The 18,899-nt window shown below is 43.0% G+C and overlaps 2 protein-coding genes across 3 annotated transcripts; both read right to left on the bottom strand.

Moving 5' to 3' along the window:
• Window positions 1-1,973: 1,973 nt before the first annotated feature.
• Window positions 1,974-10,554, bottom strand: LOC123087436 (putative disease resistance protein RGA1). Of its 2 annotated transcripts, XM_044509443.1 has the most exons (6): window positions 10,121-10,554; window positions 8,295-9,470; window positions 3,002-5,776; window positions 2,788-2,856; window positions 2,472-2,713; window positions 1,974-2,346 (listed from the first exon to the last, which is right to left on the bottom strand). In XM_044509443.1, exons 1-3 carry the CDS (start codon window positions 10,439-10,441, stop codon window positions 3,236-3,238), a joined length of 4,038 nt encoding a protein of 1,345 aa, XP_044365378.1. In that variant the 5' UTR covers window positions 10,442-10,554; the 3' UTR covers window positions 1,974-2,346; window positions 2,472-2,713; window positions 2,788-2,856; window positions 3,002-3,235. The 2 variants fall into 2 exon arrangements, with proteins under 2 accessions (XP_044365378.1, XP_044365377.1); XM_044509442.1 differs by lacking the exon at window positions 2,788-2,856 and having other exon boundaries at window positions 10,121-10,553.
• A 7,127-nt stretch (window positions 10,555-17,681) lies between these two features.
• On the bottom strand, window positions 17,682-18,893 carry LOC123082530 (aquaporin PIP2-5-like). Its single transcript, XM_044504850.1, has one exon. It carries the CDS (start codon window positions 18,828-18,830, stop codon window positions 17,955-17,957), a length of 876 nt encoding a protein of 291 aa, XP_044360785.1. The 5' UTR covers window positions 18,831-18,893; the 3' UTR covers window positions 17,682-17,954.
• Window positions 18,894-18,899: the final 6 nt, after the last annotated feature.

Here is an 18,899-nt window from a genome sequence, read left to right as displayed (position 1 = left end):
GTCCAGACGAACCGGGACCAAAGCCCGCGAGGCCCCGGGCGGCCTCCTGGGCTCACGAACCGAGACGAATGCACCCATTGGTCCCGGTTCGTATAAGAACCGGGACTAATGGGCTGGCCAGGCCCGAATGAAAGCCCATTTTTCTACTAGTGTGATAATAACAAGAAAATCTGGAAGATGAAGATACCTCTTAAGAATAAAATATTTGCATGGTATCTTCGTCGCGGAATTAATGTGTCCCGCGTAGTAAGATGAATTGGCATGGGAGTATTAATGTGTCCCGCGTGATGAGACAATAAAACATTTGTCCAATGTAAATTGGCTCGTTCTATATGGTCAGTCATCCAGGTAGCTAGTCGCTTATATCCTCCTTGTAGTGTCGCTAATATACTGAGCAACTAGTTACATGTGATTTATCATAGGTTTAGAACTCTTCTCAGGGTGGGAGCGCATGCCGTTATTTGGTCGCTTTGGCTATGTAAAAATGAATAAGGTTTTAACGATAAAACTACTTCTCTTATGTAGGTCCTCTATACAACGCTTGGATAATCTAGACCTGTTTACAGAGGTGTTTACACGATTGAAGGCTACGGCGAGGGATACTTTTACCCAACATGGGCGGGGACTGTACATGTTTGTTTGTATTTTGCCGTTTTACTTTTCTTTTGTGTCGGAGGACATTGTTTGGCTCTCTGCATCTTAGTTATGCTGAGACCAGATGTAATGCTTTAACCTGTTAAGTAATAAAGCGCCTCTTTTCAAAAAAGAACTCTATATTAATCAATATAGTGGAGAGTATTTAGCCTCAAAAACTAACATATTATTTAACAATAAAAAGTGCATATGCATTGAAAACTAAAATATTCATGTACTTATAAAAAGTGTTCTCACATTTTGGAAATGTTCATGTATTTTTTAAAGTATTTGCATGTATAAAAAATATTCATCGTGTATTAAAATAAATTCAATATGATTTTAAAAAATGTTCACCACGTCATCATGTACTGAAAAAAAATCAACATTATTTGGAAAAAGTTCATGGTGTATCTAAAAATGAAGAACATGTATTTGTAAAATGTTCAACATGTATTTGGAAAATGTTTGATGTGTGTTTGGGAAAAGTACATATTTATGAAGAAAAATCACTACATTTAAATTTATTTTACATTTCATTTAAAAAATAATGCAAAGTAAAACAAAAAAATAAAACAAAAAAGGGAAAGAATAAAAGATACAAATAAATGAAATCATAAGGAGTAAAAGAAAATAATAATAGGGAAAAAAGAGATAAACAAGAAAAAGAATCAAGAAAAAACTAGAAAAACAGGAAACAAGGATAAAGATAAAGATAAAAAATAAAAGGAAAATTATACAAAAACCAGGTTCCAAATAATACAGTGGAAAACCTAGAAACAAAGATAAAGATAAAAAATAGAAAGAAAAAAGAAAATCAGACAAAAACCAGGTTGCAAATAATACAGTGGAAAACCAATCATTCTGAAGAAATCACAGGAAACCAGCTGTAACGTAAGGAATGTATCAACCAGGTTGCAATATTTTTTGTCAAAAACAAGTAATCATACAAGAATACACAGGGATTTATCTCGGACCAAAAAAGAAACTAACACCTAATGGAATACGACATAAGGCTCAAGCAGTTCCAATATTATTCCATAAAAAGCACTACCATCTGAGAGAATAAGCATACAAGATGGTAAAAACAGAAGTGCACCGTATGTTGGGGAAATACAATTCCATTGTTTTGTTGGCTCAAATACAGGAAGAAAAGCAGGTAAACTAACCTAGTTGGCCCAAATACATCAATAAATAAATAACAAAAGGAGGATTTAACCAAAAACAATGACTTCTACGTTTGTACCTAGGAACGCATTACTGCCGCCACCATTTATAAGCATCAAAAGAAAATACTCCAGGAAACAAGGGAAGGGCTCTCTCAAGAAAATCGGAAGACAGAATCTAAATCATCATCTTCATTTGTATATATGGAAGTTGCAGCCAGTAATGGATCGATAACAACAGAAACATGCCATGCCATGGCAGCAGCATGATCAGCACGCATGCACTGGGATTGATTCTAAATGAGCCATTGAGAACCTTATAAACGACTATACAAAACCTTATAAACGACTATATACACAACCTTATAATTAAATGGCCATCTGCTCACAATCCAGCATGGCAAAAATAGACAACAAGGGACGGCCGTTGGAGAGTAACTTGTGTTGTCTTTCCATTCACTGGGCACATTGATCATGTCCTGAAGCAACTGACCAGGCACACTCGGTACCTAGTGATTTGCGCAGGCAGGCCCAAGATGTATGCTATCTGGAGAGAGTAACCACATTAGCAAGTATAGAAGTAAAAGTAGTAACACGATAGATAAATTGCATACATGAATGAATGAAGCATTGCCACAAAAAAAGTCGCTCTGTTGAAATTAGTAATCTTACATGGTTCCTCTCCTCGAGGCCCTGGAGTCACGTTCAATTCCTTTCTAACTCACAACGGTAACAGTAGAAGTAGTACAACATTAGTCAGTCAGCTACTGGAGAGCTCCTCCGTCATCAAAATACGCTCCTTGAGAATCCCAGCGAGAACTTGGTCTCAAAGAAACTGCTCCTTGGAATTGCCCACTTCCTTAAGCTCTGCCTCATTTTTGCAAGGTTCAGCAACCCGGAACAGCGATGTAAGCCTGCGCGCATGATTGACAAATAATAGTCATGTGGATGTCAGCTGGATGTTATAGCACGATGAAAATTGACTTACCTAAAGAGAAGAAAACCAATAAGAAGTTGCATTCCAGTGACGCATAGTTGTTTGATGCAAGTTCAATTTCTAAAAGTTGACAAGATTAGCTACAACTAATACTGCATCTTATAAAGATAACAACTGCAGTATATATGCTTCTGCCCTTGAACTGTACCGAAAGAAACAAATGTTCTAATGTAACACTTGAAAAAGAAGGCCCCAGGCTGCATACCTTCTCTGCAGCAGGGATAGAACACCGGGAGCAAAAATGGAGAGGTGGGCGGTAACAATGGCCTCAGAGAAGATGCTGAGGAAGCCGGGGTCGTCGGTGCCCACCTCCACCTCCAAAGGGCAGAGGGCGTCCGGCGTCGAGATGGAATTACCCAGCTGTAATATCCCAGTTCCTCTCACTTGGCCAAGGGTTCCCCAGTTCTGCATAAGAGACCAACAATTTTGTACAAACAGCTCAGTTGAATTCGACTTTGGGGATGTGACAAATCTTGTGGGCATCCTCCCCTTGGCACCTCGCAATTAGACTCGGACATCGAACAATTCTCAGTAGCTTCAAAGCAGAGAGATTCTGTATGCTTTCAGGCAAACATGTCAGGCTGGGACAATCTCTGATGAAAAGTTCTTCTAGAGAAGTCAACTGTCCCAACCATTCCGGTAATATCTCCCGGCCTTTGCACTGTAGCAACCTCAGTTTTCTAAGAGCGGTGAGATTCTTCATGCTTTCGGGCAGAGATGTCAGCTTAGGGCAATTGTGGATGTGAAAGAGTTCTAGAGAACTGAGCTGACCCAACCATACCGGGAGTGTCTCCAGGTCATTCAACGACACCAACCATAGTCCAGTGAGAGAAGTGAAGCACCGCATGACCTCTGGCAAAGTCCTCAAGCCACTGATGGAGTATACATAAAAATTCTCCAGGGTGGTAAAGTGTTGAAAACTATCCCACCTGTCTTGAGAGAAACTACAGCTCTTCAGAACGATCTCAGAAGGATGAATATAAGAGGAGAGGTTTCCAAATCCTCGTTCTGGCAAAACTGCGTCGCTGTTGCTCAAACCCCAATTCATACTTCTTGGGGGATATGGTAGGAACTTCAACTTTGGACAGTCCACTACAAACAAAAAATGCAAATTGGGGATTAAGAACTCTTTGTTTTCTTCACCTGTCTCTGTTGTCCACCATTCCACCAAATTCTTCATCAACTTCAGCGTCAGTACTCTTAGTTTCATACAAGGTCTGCCCTCTCCATAGAATTCCTTACCGATTTTCTTAATATTGGGAATGTTTTTCAGACACAACATTCTTAAATTTGGCAGTGCCCCGAATGGAGGAAGAGAATCACATGCTTCCAAACCATTAAGAGTTAGTTCGCTGAGAAAGGGGAGATAGGACGAGATGTGAAACATCCAGTTAGGGAAATCCTTGCTGCTATACCCGAGTAGCTGAAAGTGTTCAAGAGTCCGAGGAGGTACTAGCCTGTCCAGCACTGATTTACCTTCTTGGTTTTCCCAGAGAAGTTTAAGCAATCGAATATCTGATTTATCACGCAGTCTGACTCTGTCTGCATCTTCTGGATGCCTGACATTTTGAAGCCCTGCAAGTATCAGCTCTGAACAAGTCAATCCCACAAGGTCCACTATACTGCTGCATCCTCTGCTCTCTATCTCATGTATGTCATGCCTTACTGTGCCCACGAGATTTAGACGCTTTTGAATGGCTGGAATCTTCTCAAGCAGCTTAGAAGTTGCAGTATCAATCACAAACTGAGTGAGACTGGTCATGTCACCAATGCTATCAGGGCAGTCATACATATATAGAAGGCCATTCATGTGCAGTATTTGAAGCTTAAGGTCACCAAATGAGGAGGGGAGCTCACTGAGCCTCAGACAGTACGACAAATAGAGACACCTCAGCTTAAACAATTTGCATACTGACTCAGGCAATCCTCGGAGTTTAGGACAACTTGTTAGGTTCAAATACTGAAGCTCGACGAGGTCACCAAAACAGTCAGGGAGTTTTTCAAGGTTATGACAATCTGAAAGATCTAGGTACTTCAAATGATTAAGTTGGCAAAATGACCCTGGCAGCATTAAAACCTTGTAGCAACCAGAGAGGTTCAAGAACTCAAGTTTCTGAAGGTGGCCAAAATCAATTGGCAGGTTTTCTAGCTCATGGCAACTCAATAGGTTCAGATGCTCTAAACACGGAAGGCTTATATTGTCAGGTAGTTTGGTGAGCTTTGAACAACTTGACAAGTTTAAGAAGGAGAGTTTAGGAAGGCTACCAAATTTATCAGGGAGCTTTTGAAGAGCACAACAATCTGACATGTTTAGGTGTTGTAAGCATGTAAGCTCACAGATTGATTCAGGCAACTCTTGGAGTATAAAACACCCGGATAGATTGAGAAAAAAGAGTTGAGAGAGCTCCCCTAGTGATGCTGGCAGCTTACTGAGCCTGTTATTGCCAGATAGGTCCAAATAGCAAAGTTTGCCGAGGCGACAAATAATGTCAGGTAAGGTTTCAAGCAAGGAATTTGATAGAATAAGAGTTTCCATGTTTTGTAGTGTATGAAAATTCTTAGGAAGTGATGCTATTGGCAAGCCTGTGGCATCAAGATACCGAATTAGCTTCAATTGACTAATGGAAGATGGCAGCACCACGCTACTTGGAGCTGATTGGCCTTTAGCTGAATGTCCACTTAGGTCCAAGACACGTATGTACTTGCACAGAGAAAATGCCTTTTTCGGGAGTTGCATTCCCCCAAAATCCCTAAAATGGAGGGATCTAAGTTTGCCTGGAATATATTTGAAAACCTTAGGATCATTCTTCAAGTTGGTTAACTGTGCATGCCGGTAGTAATGAGGTGTGTTCCAGCTTGTGCTTTTGGTAGCATCGAGATTAATGAAGTCATCAACAACAATTCTTGACACAAGATCATGCACCAAATCATGCATGACGAGTTCTGGAGGAGTTTTGAAATGCAATGCACTTGGACTAACCTGCAGAGGTAACTACTATCAATATATTATCGTAAGGAGAAACATAAAACAGCGACAATATAGCAAAGTAAGAACATAAAATTGAAACTTCCTGAAACTCTGTGGAGCCTTTTACCAAGAACTTTCCTACACAAAATTTTAACTACAAACTATGGATTTTCATATAAAAATATGAAGTTTGGCTAACTAACAGAGCAAGTAGAGCATATGTTGCATACAAGGAAGGCTAACTAACAGAGCAAGTAGAGCATATGTTGCATACAAGGAATGGTAGTACATACATATCTTTGTAGATATGTTTTTGTAAATTGTTTGAATTTCTTTGGATGTCAAGATTGACTTGTTTACTAACAAGTTCAATAAGTTTCAACTAATTTGAAACTATACATAGCTTGCTTACTAACTAGAAATTATGAATATGAGTGATTATTAAAGGAATCGCTCCTATGCCGCTCCCTGGGTGGCACTGGAGTGCTGAACTCTAGCCGCTGCCAGTTCCTCCACATCGGTGGTGGCCCCTGTCCCAAAGTTGGTCGGGGGGGGGGGGGGAGCGCTCACATTCACACTGCTCAGGAGGAAACGGAAGGCAAACATTAATCTTAGCTAGGGCTACTGTGGTATGTTCTTCAGGAGATGACACTCATGGCTTGGGGTCTGACAGAGTGGAATGCTCCCTTCGTCCCAATTTACATGGCGACCTTGCATTTCATGATTGAAAATTGACCATCAATTTGAAAAATAATATGTGAGTCACATGTCATAAAAATTGTACCACTGGAAACATTTGGAGTATGAATTGAATGATAATTTTTGTGACATATAACTCATGTTTTTATCGACCAAATTGAAGGTCAAAGTTAAACCTTGAAATATGTGGACACCGTGTAAATAGGGAAGGAAGAAATACAATAATTTTGAATAGTGCTACCATATGCACTTGGCCCATGGTTATGTCTTATCTGAGCCAGATTCACGTGAACCACATAAAGGAATATGAATCATCTCTCGTCATTTATTCCTGTCAACTGTCTCTCTCAATACCATCGCCGGGAGGGGCCTGGCATGTGTGACCACCTTTGCAGCCCTAAGGGACTAAACCTAAATCCCTCTCCCGAAGCCTAGCCTCCCTTAGTCCATCATCCCCGCATAGCTGCCCGGTGCCACCCTCTCTCTTCCCCATATTGACCACATGACCCGTCGCCGCCGCCAATTGCCACTTCACCAGCAGCCGTTTGCTAGCCCGATCCTACTGGCCCGCCCTATATCTCTCCTATTCGGCTATTCCCCATGGTCGCTCGCTGCCCCGCTCCTCCGGGCCGTGCACACTAGAACGCTGGCACTGTCCCGACCTCGCCTCTGGTTGGTACTAGTAGTCATTGGTCACAACACCTCCCTAAGCTACCTATCCCTGTGTCGTGGCGCCTTCCCAATCTCTCCTGTCATCCAGTGACCACGCAACCACCGTCGTACAATGTTGTTGCATCAACAACTCAGAAAGGGCAGGAATCCTCTGCGGGTATCGCGGACGAGGAAAAGCTTGCCCTGTGAGTGGGGATAGGGACGAGTAGTGGGCGGGGGCGGGGAATACACGACAATACCTGGTCGGGTTTCTCACTGTTAGTTTGAAGTCAATTAAATTTTATGAGTTTGTCGCCATTCCCAAGATCACTGTAGTCATGGTCCATGGAATCACAATAATGATGTGGGCTGCCTAGAGGACAACCCAGAAGATTCTAGACTACCGGAGGGCCATGGGCAGAGTGTAAGGATTAGTGCTCATGGTCACGCTCACACACACCACCTAGTGCGCTTGCACTGTAATTTCTTTGTTTCTATAACCAGCTTGTGAACTTTTATATCGATCCAGGTTTGTTCCCGCAAAACTATTGTGTTGTAATGTTAACCTGGTAGCTCTAGCAAATGACATCTTGTAGTTTGATACTCCACTAAGTTAAGATATCGTTCGAAAGCCTTATTGCTAAACTTATTAAATTAATATACATGTAGGGGGGATGTATCTTCCATTGCAAAAAAAGTGGCGGGTTGCCAAAGTAATGCCACAAATTCTCACTAGAAAAGAATAGTACCATCCACATAATTTGGTGGACTCTAACTAGGATTGAATCACCATCATATATATGTTCTAATTTTGTGGCACACAATCGAGACATTAAATCCAGGAATCGAAGGATAAGAAAGAATGTAAAACTAAAAAAATATAAAAGGACAAGGAAGAATCTAAAATTAAAAATATATAAACCCAACGTAGTCAAAATAAATGACCTAGTAAAGTATAAAAATGAAGTTATCAATGCTAATAATAAATGAAAAATTTGGAGATGGATATATGAAATCATTAACATAAATGAAAAGTCAAAGTGTAGGGACTAATCTAAACCATACCAGAGTACAATTTATGAAAGCGTGTTCTTGTCTATAAATAGAGTAAAAAAACATAATGGTAAAAATGAACCAGCTATACAACGGTACAAGAGAAATGGTGTCTATAGGTACTAACCAAAGCGGATCCTGGAATCCGAAGAAAGGACATCCCCAAAAGGTAGTTGATGCACCTTTGACCATCGTGCCTTGAATTAATGTATCCAAGTGCATTCCATTGCCGGATTAGACGATTGCTGTCCATGACAAAGCCCTTGGAGAAGGCTGCCAAGTACGTGAAACACATTCTGAATTCTTTCTTCATGCAGTAATAGCTCAGCATTAGACTCTCTAATGTTTCCTGCTGATGTTCTTCTTGAAAATCCAAAACAACCTTGGTGTCCCTTATATGTTCCCATGCCCCCACGGTCCTTAGCTCTGACATTACTTGCCCAAGAGCATTTGCCACGAGCGGTAATCCTCCACACTTGGCTGCAATCTGCTTTCCAATTTCTTCCAAGCCAGTATGGTCATCATCAGGCCCAAATGCCCTTTGCTTCATTAATTCCCAACAGTCACCAGGTTCTAAAACATCCAACTCTATTATTTCAGACTCTGGAACTGGGCAAATTTTCCTCTCATTTGCAAGAAAACCAGTGCGTAATTGTTGCACTACGCGTAGGTTTCGGGTGGTTACTATAACACGGCTGCCCTTTCGGCCATGCTGTAACATCTCCTTGAGCCTTTCAAGATTATTTCCATCTTCTTCCCAGAGATTATCCAGAACAATCAAGTATCTTCTAGTAGCAAGTTCTTTTTTCAGACGATGAAACTGCAAATCACAGTTGTCAAGGTTGATAGTGTCATCCATCATTCTTTTCAGGATGACACTCCCAATTTTGTGCAAATCAAACTGCATGGACACATTAACCCATATTGAGATGTCAAAGACACTGACCCTCTTGTCTGCAAGAACTGATTCAGCCAATGTTGTCTTGCCTATGCCACCAAGGCCGACAACTGGAATGATGGAGATATCCTGGTTAGCTTCTTCACTTGTGAGTAGCAGGCTGATTATCTTCTCCTTGTCGATACCCCTGCCCACCATTCCAGTTTTCATGCCAGCAACATTCCAGTTGGCTGCAAGTGTTTCATTGTTTCTGCTCCCTTCTCCCCTTGCTTCCTGCGGCACAAGACTGAGCCTCGTTCTGCCCTCCTTTTCAATTGCGTCTATTTTTTCCATCACCTTCTTCATCTTGTGGGGCATGGTCATTCGCTGCAGGAGTTGATTGTTTCTGGAAAACCATAAGCTGACCTGCAAAGATAAAAGAGTTTAAGTTAATAACTTCAGTCTCTAAGCACATCTTTTTTCGGATTCTCATCTGCCTGGCTGATTGAGAAGGACGCATGTTGGTTACAAAAGAAGGGATATGTAAAGATGGGCTATGGCATAATCAGATCAAAAAAGCTACACTTACGGGCAGCACACAGGCAAATTAACTTACGGACTCGCTCCTAACCAATCCCTTCGCCCCCTGATTTACACAAAGACATTTGCTCCAACCACAATAAACGCAGAATGGATTTATTCACACAAAAAAAAGGAACGCAGAATGGATCCCTATCTTTTTAGATTAGATGAAGAAGAATAAACATCTCAGATATCCCATTAAATTAGCAGGAAAATACTGAGTAGTCTCTGGAGGCCTCTGCACAGACCGCAGCTCACCGCCGAGACGAATGCCGAAAGATGGCTTCTTCTCCTGAAACCGATACTGTGTTGCCCCGTGCTTGCTGGCCACCGCTGTGGAGGGATTGACATCTCAGCCGTTCGTTGAGACGACTCGCTCGCTGTTGGTCGTTGGATAATTCCATGGTGCAGCCCTAACAGCGAGACAAACCTACAATACGGAAGCCGCAAGAGGGGCGTACGGCCAGCGACGAGGAGAGGGAAAGTAGAGTTACCTTGGGTTGGCTCTTCTTGATGAGCTCGTTGGCTTCCAACTCATCCAGCACGTCCTCCACATCATAGGCCACACGCTTAAACTTGGTAAGCCACCGCTCGTACACTCTTCCGTCTTCTCGTCCTCCTCGACGCGACCTCTCGTCGGCATCACCCAGCACGGCCTCCACATCTTTCATCTTCTCCCCCAACTTCAACACGTCGTCTTTGTACCTCCACTGCAGAGTGACCTCTGACACGACGTAGCTGCCCAGCTCGCCGCCAAGCTTGCCGCCCAGCTTGTCGAGGACCTGCTTCCCCACAGCAGCCGCAATCACGCTCATGGCGATGGCGATGGGAATATTGCTCCTGTGCTGTGCTTGTGAATTCTCTGTGGGGTTAGAATCAGATTAGGCAGGCCTTTGATTGCTGTGTGAGCATTGGGCTCAAAACAAGAGACAAGGAGGCCTTTCTGCTTTGCTTTGCCTGGGCATCGAAATTAGGATGCTGATGATGGAACCAAAGTTGCAACAAGCCACGCTTTTCAAAAAGCATAATGGATGGAGTGGGCATCTTTCTTTTCTTCAGTCCAGAGACATTCTAGAATGTGTGTGCACTGGCCGGTGCGCATCTGAACATGTAAACTAACTGCCACTTGCCATGCTTGACGAATATACTAATAAATCGTTGTGAGGTGCTTATTGCTTAAAGTAGTGAGGTGCCGAACCACTTTATTTCATTTGTTGGTGATGCAGAACATGAAGCGGTTTGCAGAAATTTTAGAGAGCCCTTTGCAAACACTAACAGCAGAACGAAATAGTTGGGTTTCTGAATTGCTGAAACTGTAATAGCCCAATCTGTCTATGAACGAACATTAACTGCTTGAAGGATGTGACTGAAGTTTCAAGGGGACATATTCAGAACAGATGTGTACCTGTGACACTGAGAAAAGAGAGCAGATGTTGATCCCCACTAAATATGCTCGTTCCCAGACCCTTTAAAAAGTCACCTCCTGCTGCAGATGATGAATTTCGTAGCACGCAATTCCAACTGAATTAACAGCAGAGGCAAGAGTTTATGAAAGAAACGAGCACATGATAATTGATCCTTTTCTTGGGGCAAGCTGCATTGTGTGAGCATTGATTGGGTTGAAGAGAGAGACAATGAATCCCTTTTGATTTTGTTTGCTTGGGCCAGGGCATTCAAATTAAAATATTGATGATAGATTGGAGTGGGCATCTTTCTTTTCTTCGGTCCAACTCCTAAGACATTCTATCTATGCGTGTCTGCCCATGAGATGAGATACATAAAGTGCCACTGGATATGTTAACTAAATGGTTAAAGGAAAGCAGTGCCCCCTTCACAATCATGCTAATTTCTTAAAGCAGTTGTCGAACCATGCATTAACATTTTATTAATTAAATATTTGGTCAAAAATTGGCGCAAATTACAAAAGAGACCAATAAACGAGGACAAAGATAGTATCTCTTAGTTTGGGTAATGCTTCCATTATCTTCTATATCTGCATTACTCATCTAACTTGGAAAGGATGCTGGTCTACCATGCTAGGCCGAACGATGTGGTAAATGTCATACGTTTTGATTGGATGGCGTTAGCTCGTCCGTCCAATTGTGTTGCACATCTATGATTTCAACCAGAGTCGATGATAGATGGGTCTCGTTAACTGTTAGGTCGTGTGGGGTCGAGTAAACGAGATGGGTTTTTCCCTGGTTTGGGTGCAATTGGATTATGTGGATGAGTAAAAACCCTAGCCTCCACACGTACACAGTAAAAAAATCCCCACTCTCCTCCGCCCCGCCGCCTCCCGTCTGTTCCTGGGAGCTCGCCCGCTCACCTTCCACCATCCTTGCAGCGGCAGGGGAAGATGGAGAGGATTGAAGGATCTTGCGCACCCCTCGCATGTTGTCATTCTTCGAGCATTGTCATCGCAGTTCGTAGCTTCGAAAAGGTGAGCTCTTCTCCTCTCCTTTTCTCCTCCCCCAACTTTCTTCTCTTCCTCCCTGCTCCTCCTCCAATCTCTCTCACCAAGGATTCAAGCATGAGACTTGCACACGTAAGATTCACAAGGCATGCGACCAACTATGATTTGGTGGTGCACGTGGTGTGCCCTAGCCTGAAAAATATATGTTCGATCTGCACAGTGATAGCATGCGCCTGCTGCAGCCATGTGGTTCTTGAGTGTATGTTGCTTGCTAAAAAAATTATAGTGGTTTGACTTGGTTTTCATGGTGGTACTTTCCCCTGTTGTATCCTTTTTTATTTGCTAGCTTTGATGCTTTGATTTGTTGTCTTGGCTAACAGGAGGAGGAGGGAGAGAGGGAGGGCAAAGAAGTAGGAGGAAGATAGATTCTTAGCGCACGGATGTTCCATGTAAATTGGTATATTTATCTCCCTGTTTCCAGAAACCCCTCCATACGAAAATTTGCAATGCCGCTTGATTATTTGGTATGTTGTTAATATAGTGGTATGGTTAGGTTGAAATAGTGGTGGCAGGGTGTGTGTGCAAGTTTACCGGTTAGTGAGGGATAATATCCATATGCATGTTGTTTGTTTGGTGTAGGAAGTGTTCAGCAATGGACATCTCTTACTTTGAATTGAAGTGTTGGTCTTGCTACCGAGTTAAATATGGAATCATGTAGGTATTCTTATGCCCCAATCCTTCATTAAGCGCAAGTAAATTTGCATGATGTGTCTTTTACTTGCAGATGTATCCCACTAAGGTGCACCATGCACAACCACTCTGAGAAGGTGATGGCCTTGCCGTCGTGGGCTTTGCTTCTTTTCTTTCCATGTTCAAGTGCTAATTATTAATTGCCTATTGGAGTTGATCGTTGATTGGGCCACAGGCAGAGGAGCGGAATTGGAGAACATGGTGACGACCTTGGTTGCCGCTGTGAGCTTTTCTTTTCTCTTCTTGCCCTTTTCAATAGCTAATTATTAATTTCTTGTTGGGTTTGATCATTGATTGGGCCACAGCGGCAGAGGAGCAGGATCGGCAAGAAGATTTCCAGAGCCTGATACCCAATTCCAACAAGGTCATGACCTTTTTCTTTCTTTCGTTGTCCCTGAATTCGGGGTCGCCGAGTTCGTGTTTGTGATGAATTAATGGGCTATGTTTGTGTTGGATTGCGGGATTACATGCTAACAAGTAATTGATGAACCAATATATGATCTAATGTGGACTGGATCGGCAAGGGAATTGTGAAGCTGCATATTCAGTTCTTTGTGAGGTGCTTACTTGCTTCAACTTATACGAGTATGAAGGTTCCATTGTCTGTATTTCGTAGATTGTATATATGTAGAAGCTCCTCCGCGAGCGGCAGGCAATCATTGGACAAGGTTGTCGTGCCCCTCCGGTACCGTTCCACCGCTGGAGGGACCACGACGATGACAACCATGATGACGGCAATGACGGCGACGGCGGCGCGGCAGGGCAGGGCGGCCACACATACGAGGTGGTCGTTCGGTATAGGTTTTAGATTTTTTTTCATAGTTTTTTTGTTATACGGTTGAAATATCGACCTTTTTATGTAAATTATAACCGGACTTGAATGAAATCCGCCATGTTTGAATAAATTTCGTCCGGTTAGTTTGAATTGTTGGCCAAATGTATACGGGCAGCATTGGATGGCTCTCCCCCATATTCATGTATGTGGATTGGCCCCCTCTTGTCCACGGACGAATGCGGGAGAAAATTTGCGCGTCGCCTAGTCCCCAAACATGGCTCTCCAAACTCATATGCTACTTGACGATGTATGAGCAATGCTTGCTATACTCTTGTCCTAGTTCCCATCGGTATTGATCGATCCACGCCGTTTGAATCTCCGTGAATGGACATATATGTATGCTATAATATTGGCCTAATTTCATCAGTGTAGATAACAAGAGCTCTTGGTTACTTAGGACACTTCATTTATTATTCGCACGGTTGAGAGCTAGCTTGAGTGTGTACTTATATTTATTTTGATTTTTGATTTTTAGTGTACTTATTTAACTACTCCTACATCATAAATATTCAAAATAGCTATATGACATTTATTTATGAAACATATCTGTATTTATTTTATTTTATAGTGTTTCGACCGTTGAATATAAAAGGAAATGCCTTCTTTTTAACTTGTGCCTGACTAGCCATATTCTTCTCTCCCTCCTTTCACCCCCTCCCTCATTTTCCCTCTGAACCGACCATCAAGTGCTCCTATTTGATGCCTGAGACCGTCTAATAGGTGACCCAACGCCTGAAGCCAGGTGCAAATGGGCCCGCCCACGCTGCATGCTCATTTGAGCTGGTTTAGTTTTTTTTTCTCTGCAGTTTTAAAGGCGTTTTTTTAATAAACAATTTTAGGATTTTCGAAAGACCTAAAATATTTTAAAATCAATATATACATATATATTAGAAAAAAATGTATTTAATTTAAAAGTGCAGTCTATATTTAAAAAGTTCACTGTACATTATAAAAAAGTTCATGGTACGTTAAAAAAGTTAACTGTATTTATAAAAGGTTCACTATACTTAATAAAATCTTGAGTTTGTATATAGAAATTTTTCACTGTATATTGGAAAAAATTCAGCATATAATAAAAAATATTCACCTTACATTGAAACAATATAAATTGAAAACCAGAAAAACCCAGCGGAAACAAACTCAAAATAAAGAAACTGAGAGATGAGATATAAAAATGAAAATAAAAAATAAAAAGGGAATGAAAATTAAATCAAAAAATAGAAAACCAAAAAAATAAAAGAAAAACAGAAGAAAAAAACAGCACTAGACTGGCCGATTGCGTCTCAGCCGGTAGGTTGTGTGGTTGGAGGCTCCACCCAGGTTTGTGGGCCAAATAGGGATTGTGGATCTATTGGACATCCGTTGGTGATTTTTGATGAACGAAATGTGCATTTCTATGTCTGTTTATGTTCGTTTGATGATCTACATAGTTTTATTCATTTTGCATGCTTTAGTATGGATATAAAGTATCGGATATGAGATACATATATGTGAATGCCACGATTTAAGGAGTGCCCGGTCAGTGCCCACAGATGCATCCGCGGGTGTTTGAGGAGCGGGATTTGGTGGCCGCGCATGTAGATGCTCTTAAGCCTACACTGTTTTTTTTTTTTGCGGGGATACCTACACTGTTTCTAATATGAAAGGCACGAGTTTTGTGTTATATACTCTCTTGATATATACCTACACTGATCTATCAAAATCTTTTGAGCAACATTCCACGGTGTAGTATGTACAAAAACCGGGTGGCCGGGCATGCATGCATGCATGCAGGCAGGCGTTGGTGTGGGAAGGAGGGACCAGCAAGCAAGCTGCTCGTTCGTACGTACACCGGCACTGCCGACTAAAATTAAACATTTTACAGTAGATTATGTTTTGTTCTTGTTCCCCGGGAAACCCATGCATGTGACCAACTATGTACGTAAGCATAGGCATGCAACAAAATATTTAGGAGATCCAGAAAGCAATGTCTTCCTGCGTAGTACGTGTACACTGACTTTGCATATGCATGTGTATGGTCCCGGCCGGTCGACCACACCACACGGCCGGTATTATTTGTAAAAATCAGGGGAGAGAGATACTACTATACGGCCGGTATGAATCATGTGACACCATTCATTCCGATTCAAATTCAATTAGACGGCAGCAAGATTTGTCCATATATTTTCACACCGGCCGCCGGTCTCGATCACACTACTGCTGCTGCACAACTACGGCCCTTCACTGTGCTTGTTCCCCGGGAAACCCATGCACGTGAGCAGCATCCAGTGAATTTCAGCCATTGGGTAAGACTACAGAAATTCTACTCCCACCTACTTCCTCCGTCCGGAAATACTTGTCCTAAAAATGGTTGTATCTAGACTTATTTTAGTTATAGATACATTCATTTTCAACCATTTCTAAGACAAGTATTTTCGGACGGAGGGAGTACTAGTTATACAGAAACTTGACGTACTGTGTGAGGAAGAATAACCACACAAATTAACCATCGACATATCGATCTAATAATGTGTAAGATTTTGTTAAATTGTTACTCCCCATTCCATACCTGTGACATAATCAATCCCCTACTAATCACATAAATTGTTTCTTCATTTCCTAGTTCTTTGGGTGTACTTGTGACACCTGGGTGTGGGGGCGCAATCACACTTTTCTGAGGGCATCCTGGGCCGCACGATTGCGTCACGATTCGGAAACCTGTTTGGCCTTTGCATATGTTTTAGTCCTTAATTAATTTAGATGGGTTCCATGCATGCCACATTTGGCATATGCCACGCATCTCACCTCCCATGTTTTTCTTTTAACTTTTGAATTTGAATCTATTATATCTTTTGAAACAAAAGTGCAATTTCTGCTTGTTTTGCATATCCATGTTCCTTGCGACGAGAGCTTTGAAACAAGAACAACCTTGAATAAGCTTTGACAAAATTTCAGAATTTCAGCAAGTCACAACTATTAAAACTTGATAACCATAAACCCTAAGCAGGAAATGAAACATGGTAAAACTTGGTAGGAGTATGTACTCCCAACATCTACAATTCTACGTGTCACGGATGGGTTAAGAAGAGATAACTAAGACTAGTGAGATTGCGTGAAAAAAGGAATAATGGTAGGAGAATAAGGAATGGTACTGTCGACGATGATGCATGCATGATTGTTTTTGCATGTAGCTGCATGCATGGCCTTGTCTGGGCCTCTCTTCGAGTCTGTCTGTCTCTCCGAGGAAGAAGCTAATCTAGGGACTGTGGAGCGCAGCGCACATACGTTGACACCTCGACTGGTCCAGCTAGACACGTACGCCCATGCAACGCCGCGGAACAAAGCAGTTGTAGTAAAGTGTCAAATACTAGGAGAATTACTATGCATTGCACGCAAGGTAATTCAGTTAATTTGGCGCCATGTATATATATGACCTGACACATTAATTCACGCATCAAATTCAGATCCAATTGAAAATTTGTCCACATTCACAACCCTGCGGGCAGTAGTACCACCTGCATGTACGTGGTACGGTGGTCACTGCACCCTGCCTGTATGCTGTATGGCATGCATGCATGTACATGCAGATGCGGATCCGGTGCATGATGCTGATGAATGAACTAATTTACATAGGAACACTACTATATGACATATATAGGGTTTGAGAGAAACCACATGATGTATTAGCTTCAAGTTAATTTTTTGGGTTTTAAATTATAACTACACAGGAAAATTTGAAAGATTCCCGTAAAGCGCAAGTAATTTAGTGACCGGCCAATCTGGTTAAATTTCATACGAAATAGACATAGGGTTAACGTCTTGGTTTTAACTTCAAATCCTGTGTCCCAACTCAAACCGCATTGACAAAATTGAATTTTATCGCAGTAGACTAGCAATCATTCAGTGTAAAATGTCAACTAACATCAAATTACAAGGAGAGTGAAGAGAGATGACGTGACATAGAAAAAGAAAACATGAATGTGACGTGAGTGACACTGCTGATTAGGGAAAAAAAAGTGAGAGCCAAAACTGGTAAAATGAAAAATAAAAATAGTTGCAAAGTGAAAGTTGGAAAGTGAAGACAAGTACAAAAATCATGGGAAGTAGTATTTTGGTTTCTCTCACTAGATAGTCATGACATGCATGGGGTGTGTTATCTCTTGCAGTAACTAGCTAACACTTAAGCCCAACACTAACATACAATACAATGCATACATACGTTCAGTAACACAACAACATACTAATTGACCAGCGATTTTAACAGCCACACGGTGGATCCATCCATAATGTGGATCTCAACTCATCTACTAGTAGATACGGAACGCATCAATGGATGGATGGATGGAAGTAGCTAGACTGCGCCATCGTAGTTGGACCGGAAGATGGAGCTGTTCCTGAGGATGTACTGGTGGTACACCATGGCCACGGCGGCGCCGATGAACGGGCCAACCCAGAACATCCACTGGTCGTCCCAAGCTTTCTTGTCGTTGTACACCACGGCGGCGCCAAAGCTCCTCGCCGGGTTGATACCGGTGCCGGTGACGGGGATGGTGGCGAGGTGCGCCATGAGCACGGCGAACCCGATGAGCAGCGGCGCCAGCACCGGGACGTGCGGGTCCCGGGCGATGCGCTTCGGGTCGGTCGCCGAGAACACGGTGTACACGAGCACGAAGGTGCCGGCAATCTCCGCGATGAGCCCCGCCGTCCTGGAGTATCCCGGCGCCAGCTCGTTGGCGCCGCCCCCGTAGAGCGCGTAGTGGTGGCCGCCGTGCACGGCCCTCACCAACGCCGCGCCGCAGATGGCGCCCACGCACTGCGCCACCATGTACAGGAAGGCTCGGGGAAGGGAGACCTTGCGCGCCAGAAGCAGCCCGAACGTCACCGCGGGGTTGATGTGGCCGCCGGAGATGCCGGCGGTGCAGTAGACAAGGACGGCGATCGTGCCGCCGAAGGCCCACGCGATGCCCAACACGCCGGCGCCGCTGCACGCCTGGGCGTCGGTCTGGCGCTTGTGGCCGACTACGGTGGCCAAGGCGACGTAAACGAAGAGCAGTGTAGCTGTGAACTCGGCGATGACGGCACGGTACAAAGACCACTTGCCCAGCTCGCCTGCGTCGACCAGCGGCGCCGGAGGAGGGTCCAGGTAGTCCTTGGCGCTGCCGTTGCTGATGACTTCGTTGTCCATGGCCTCCGGACTCAGCTTGCCTTGTGCTGCTGCCATAGTCATGAAGCTAGCTATCTCCTCGAGCGATCTCAGCTGATTAATCAAGGCACGGTGGGTAATGGTGGAGATTGG

Source organism: Triticum aestivum, chromosome 4A (assembly GCF_018294505.1).
Source record: "Triticum aestivum cultivar Chinese Spring chromosome 4A, IWGSC CS RefSeq v2.1, whole genome shotgun sequence".
Classification (NCBI taxonomy): Eukaryota; Viridiplantae; Streptophyta; class Magnoliopsida; order Poales; family Poaceae; genus Triticum; species Triticum aestivum.
The sequence above is the reverse complement of the archived record's forward strand: the minus strand, read 5'-3'. Positions and strand labels throughout refer to the sequence as shown.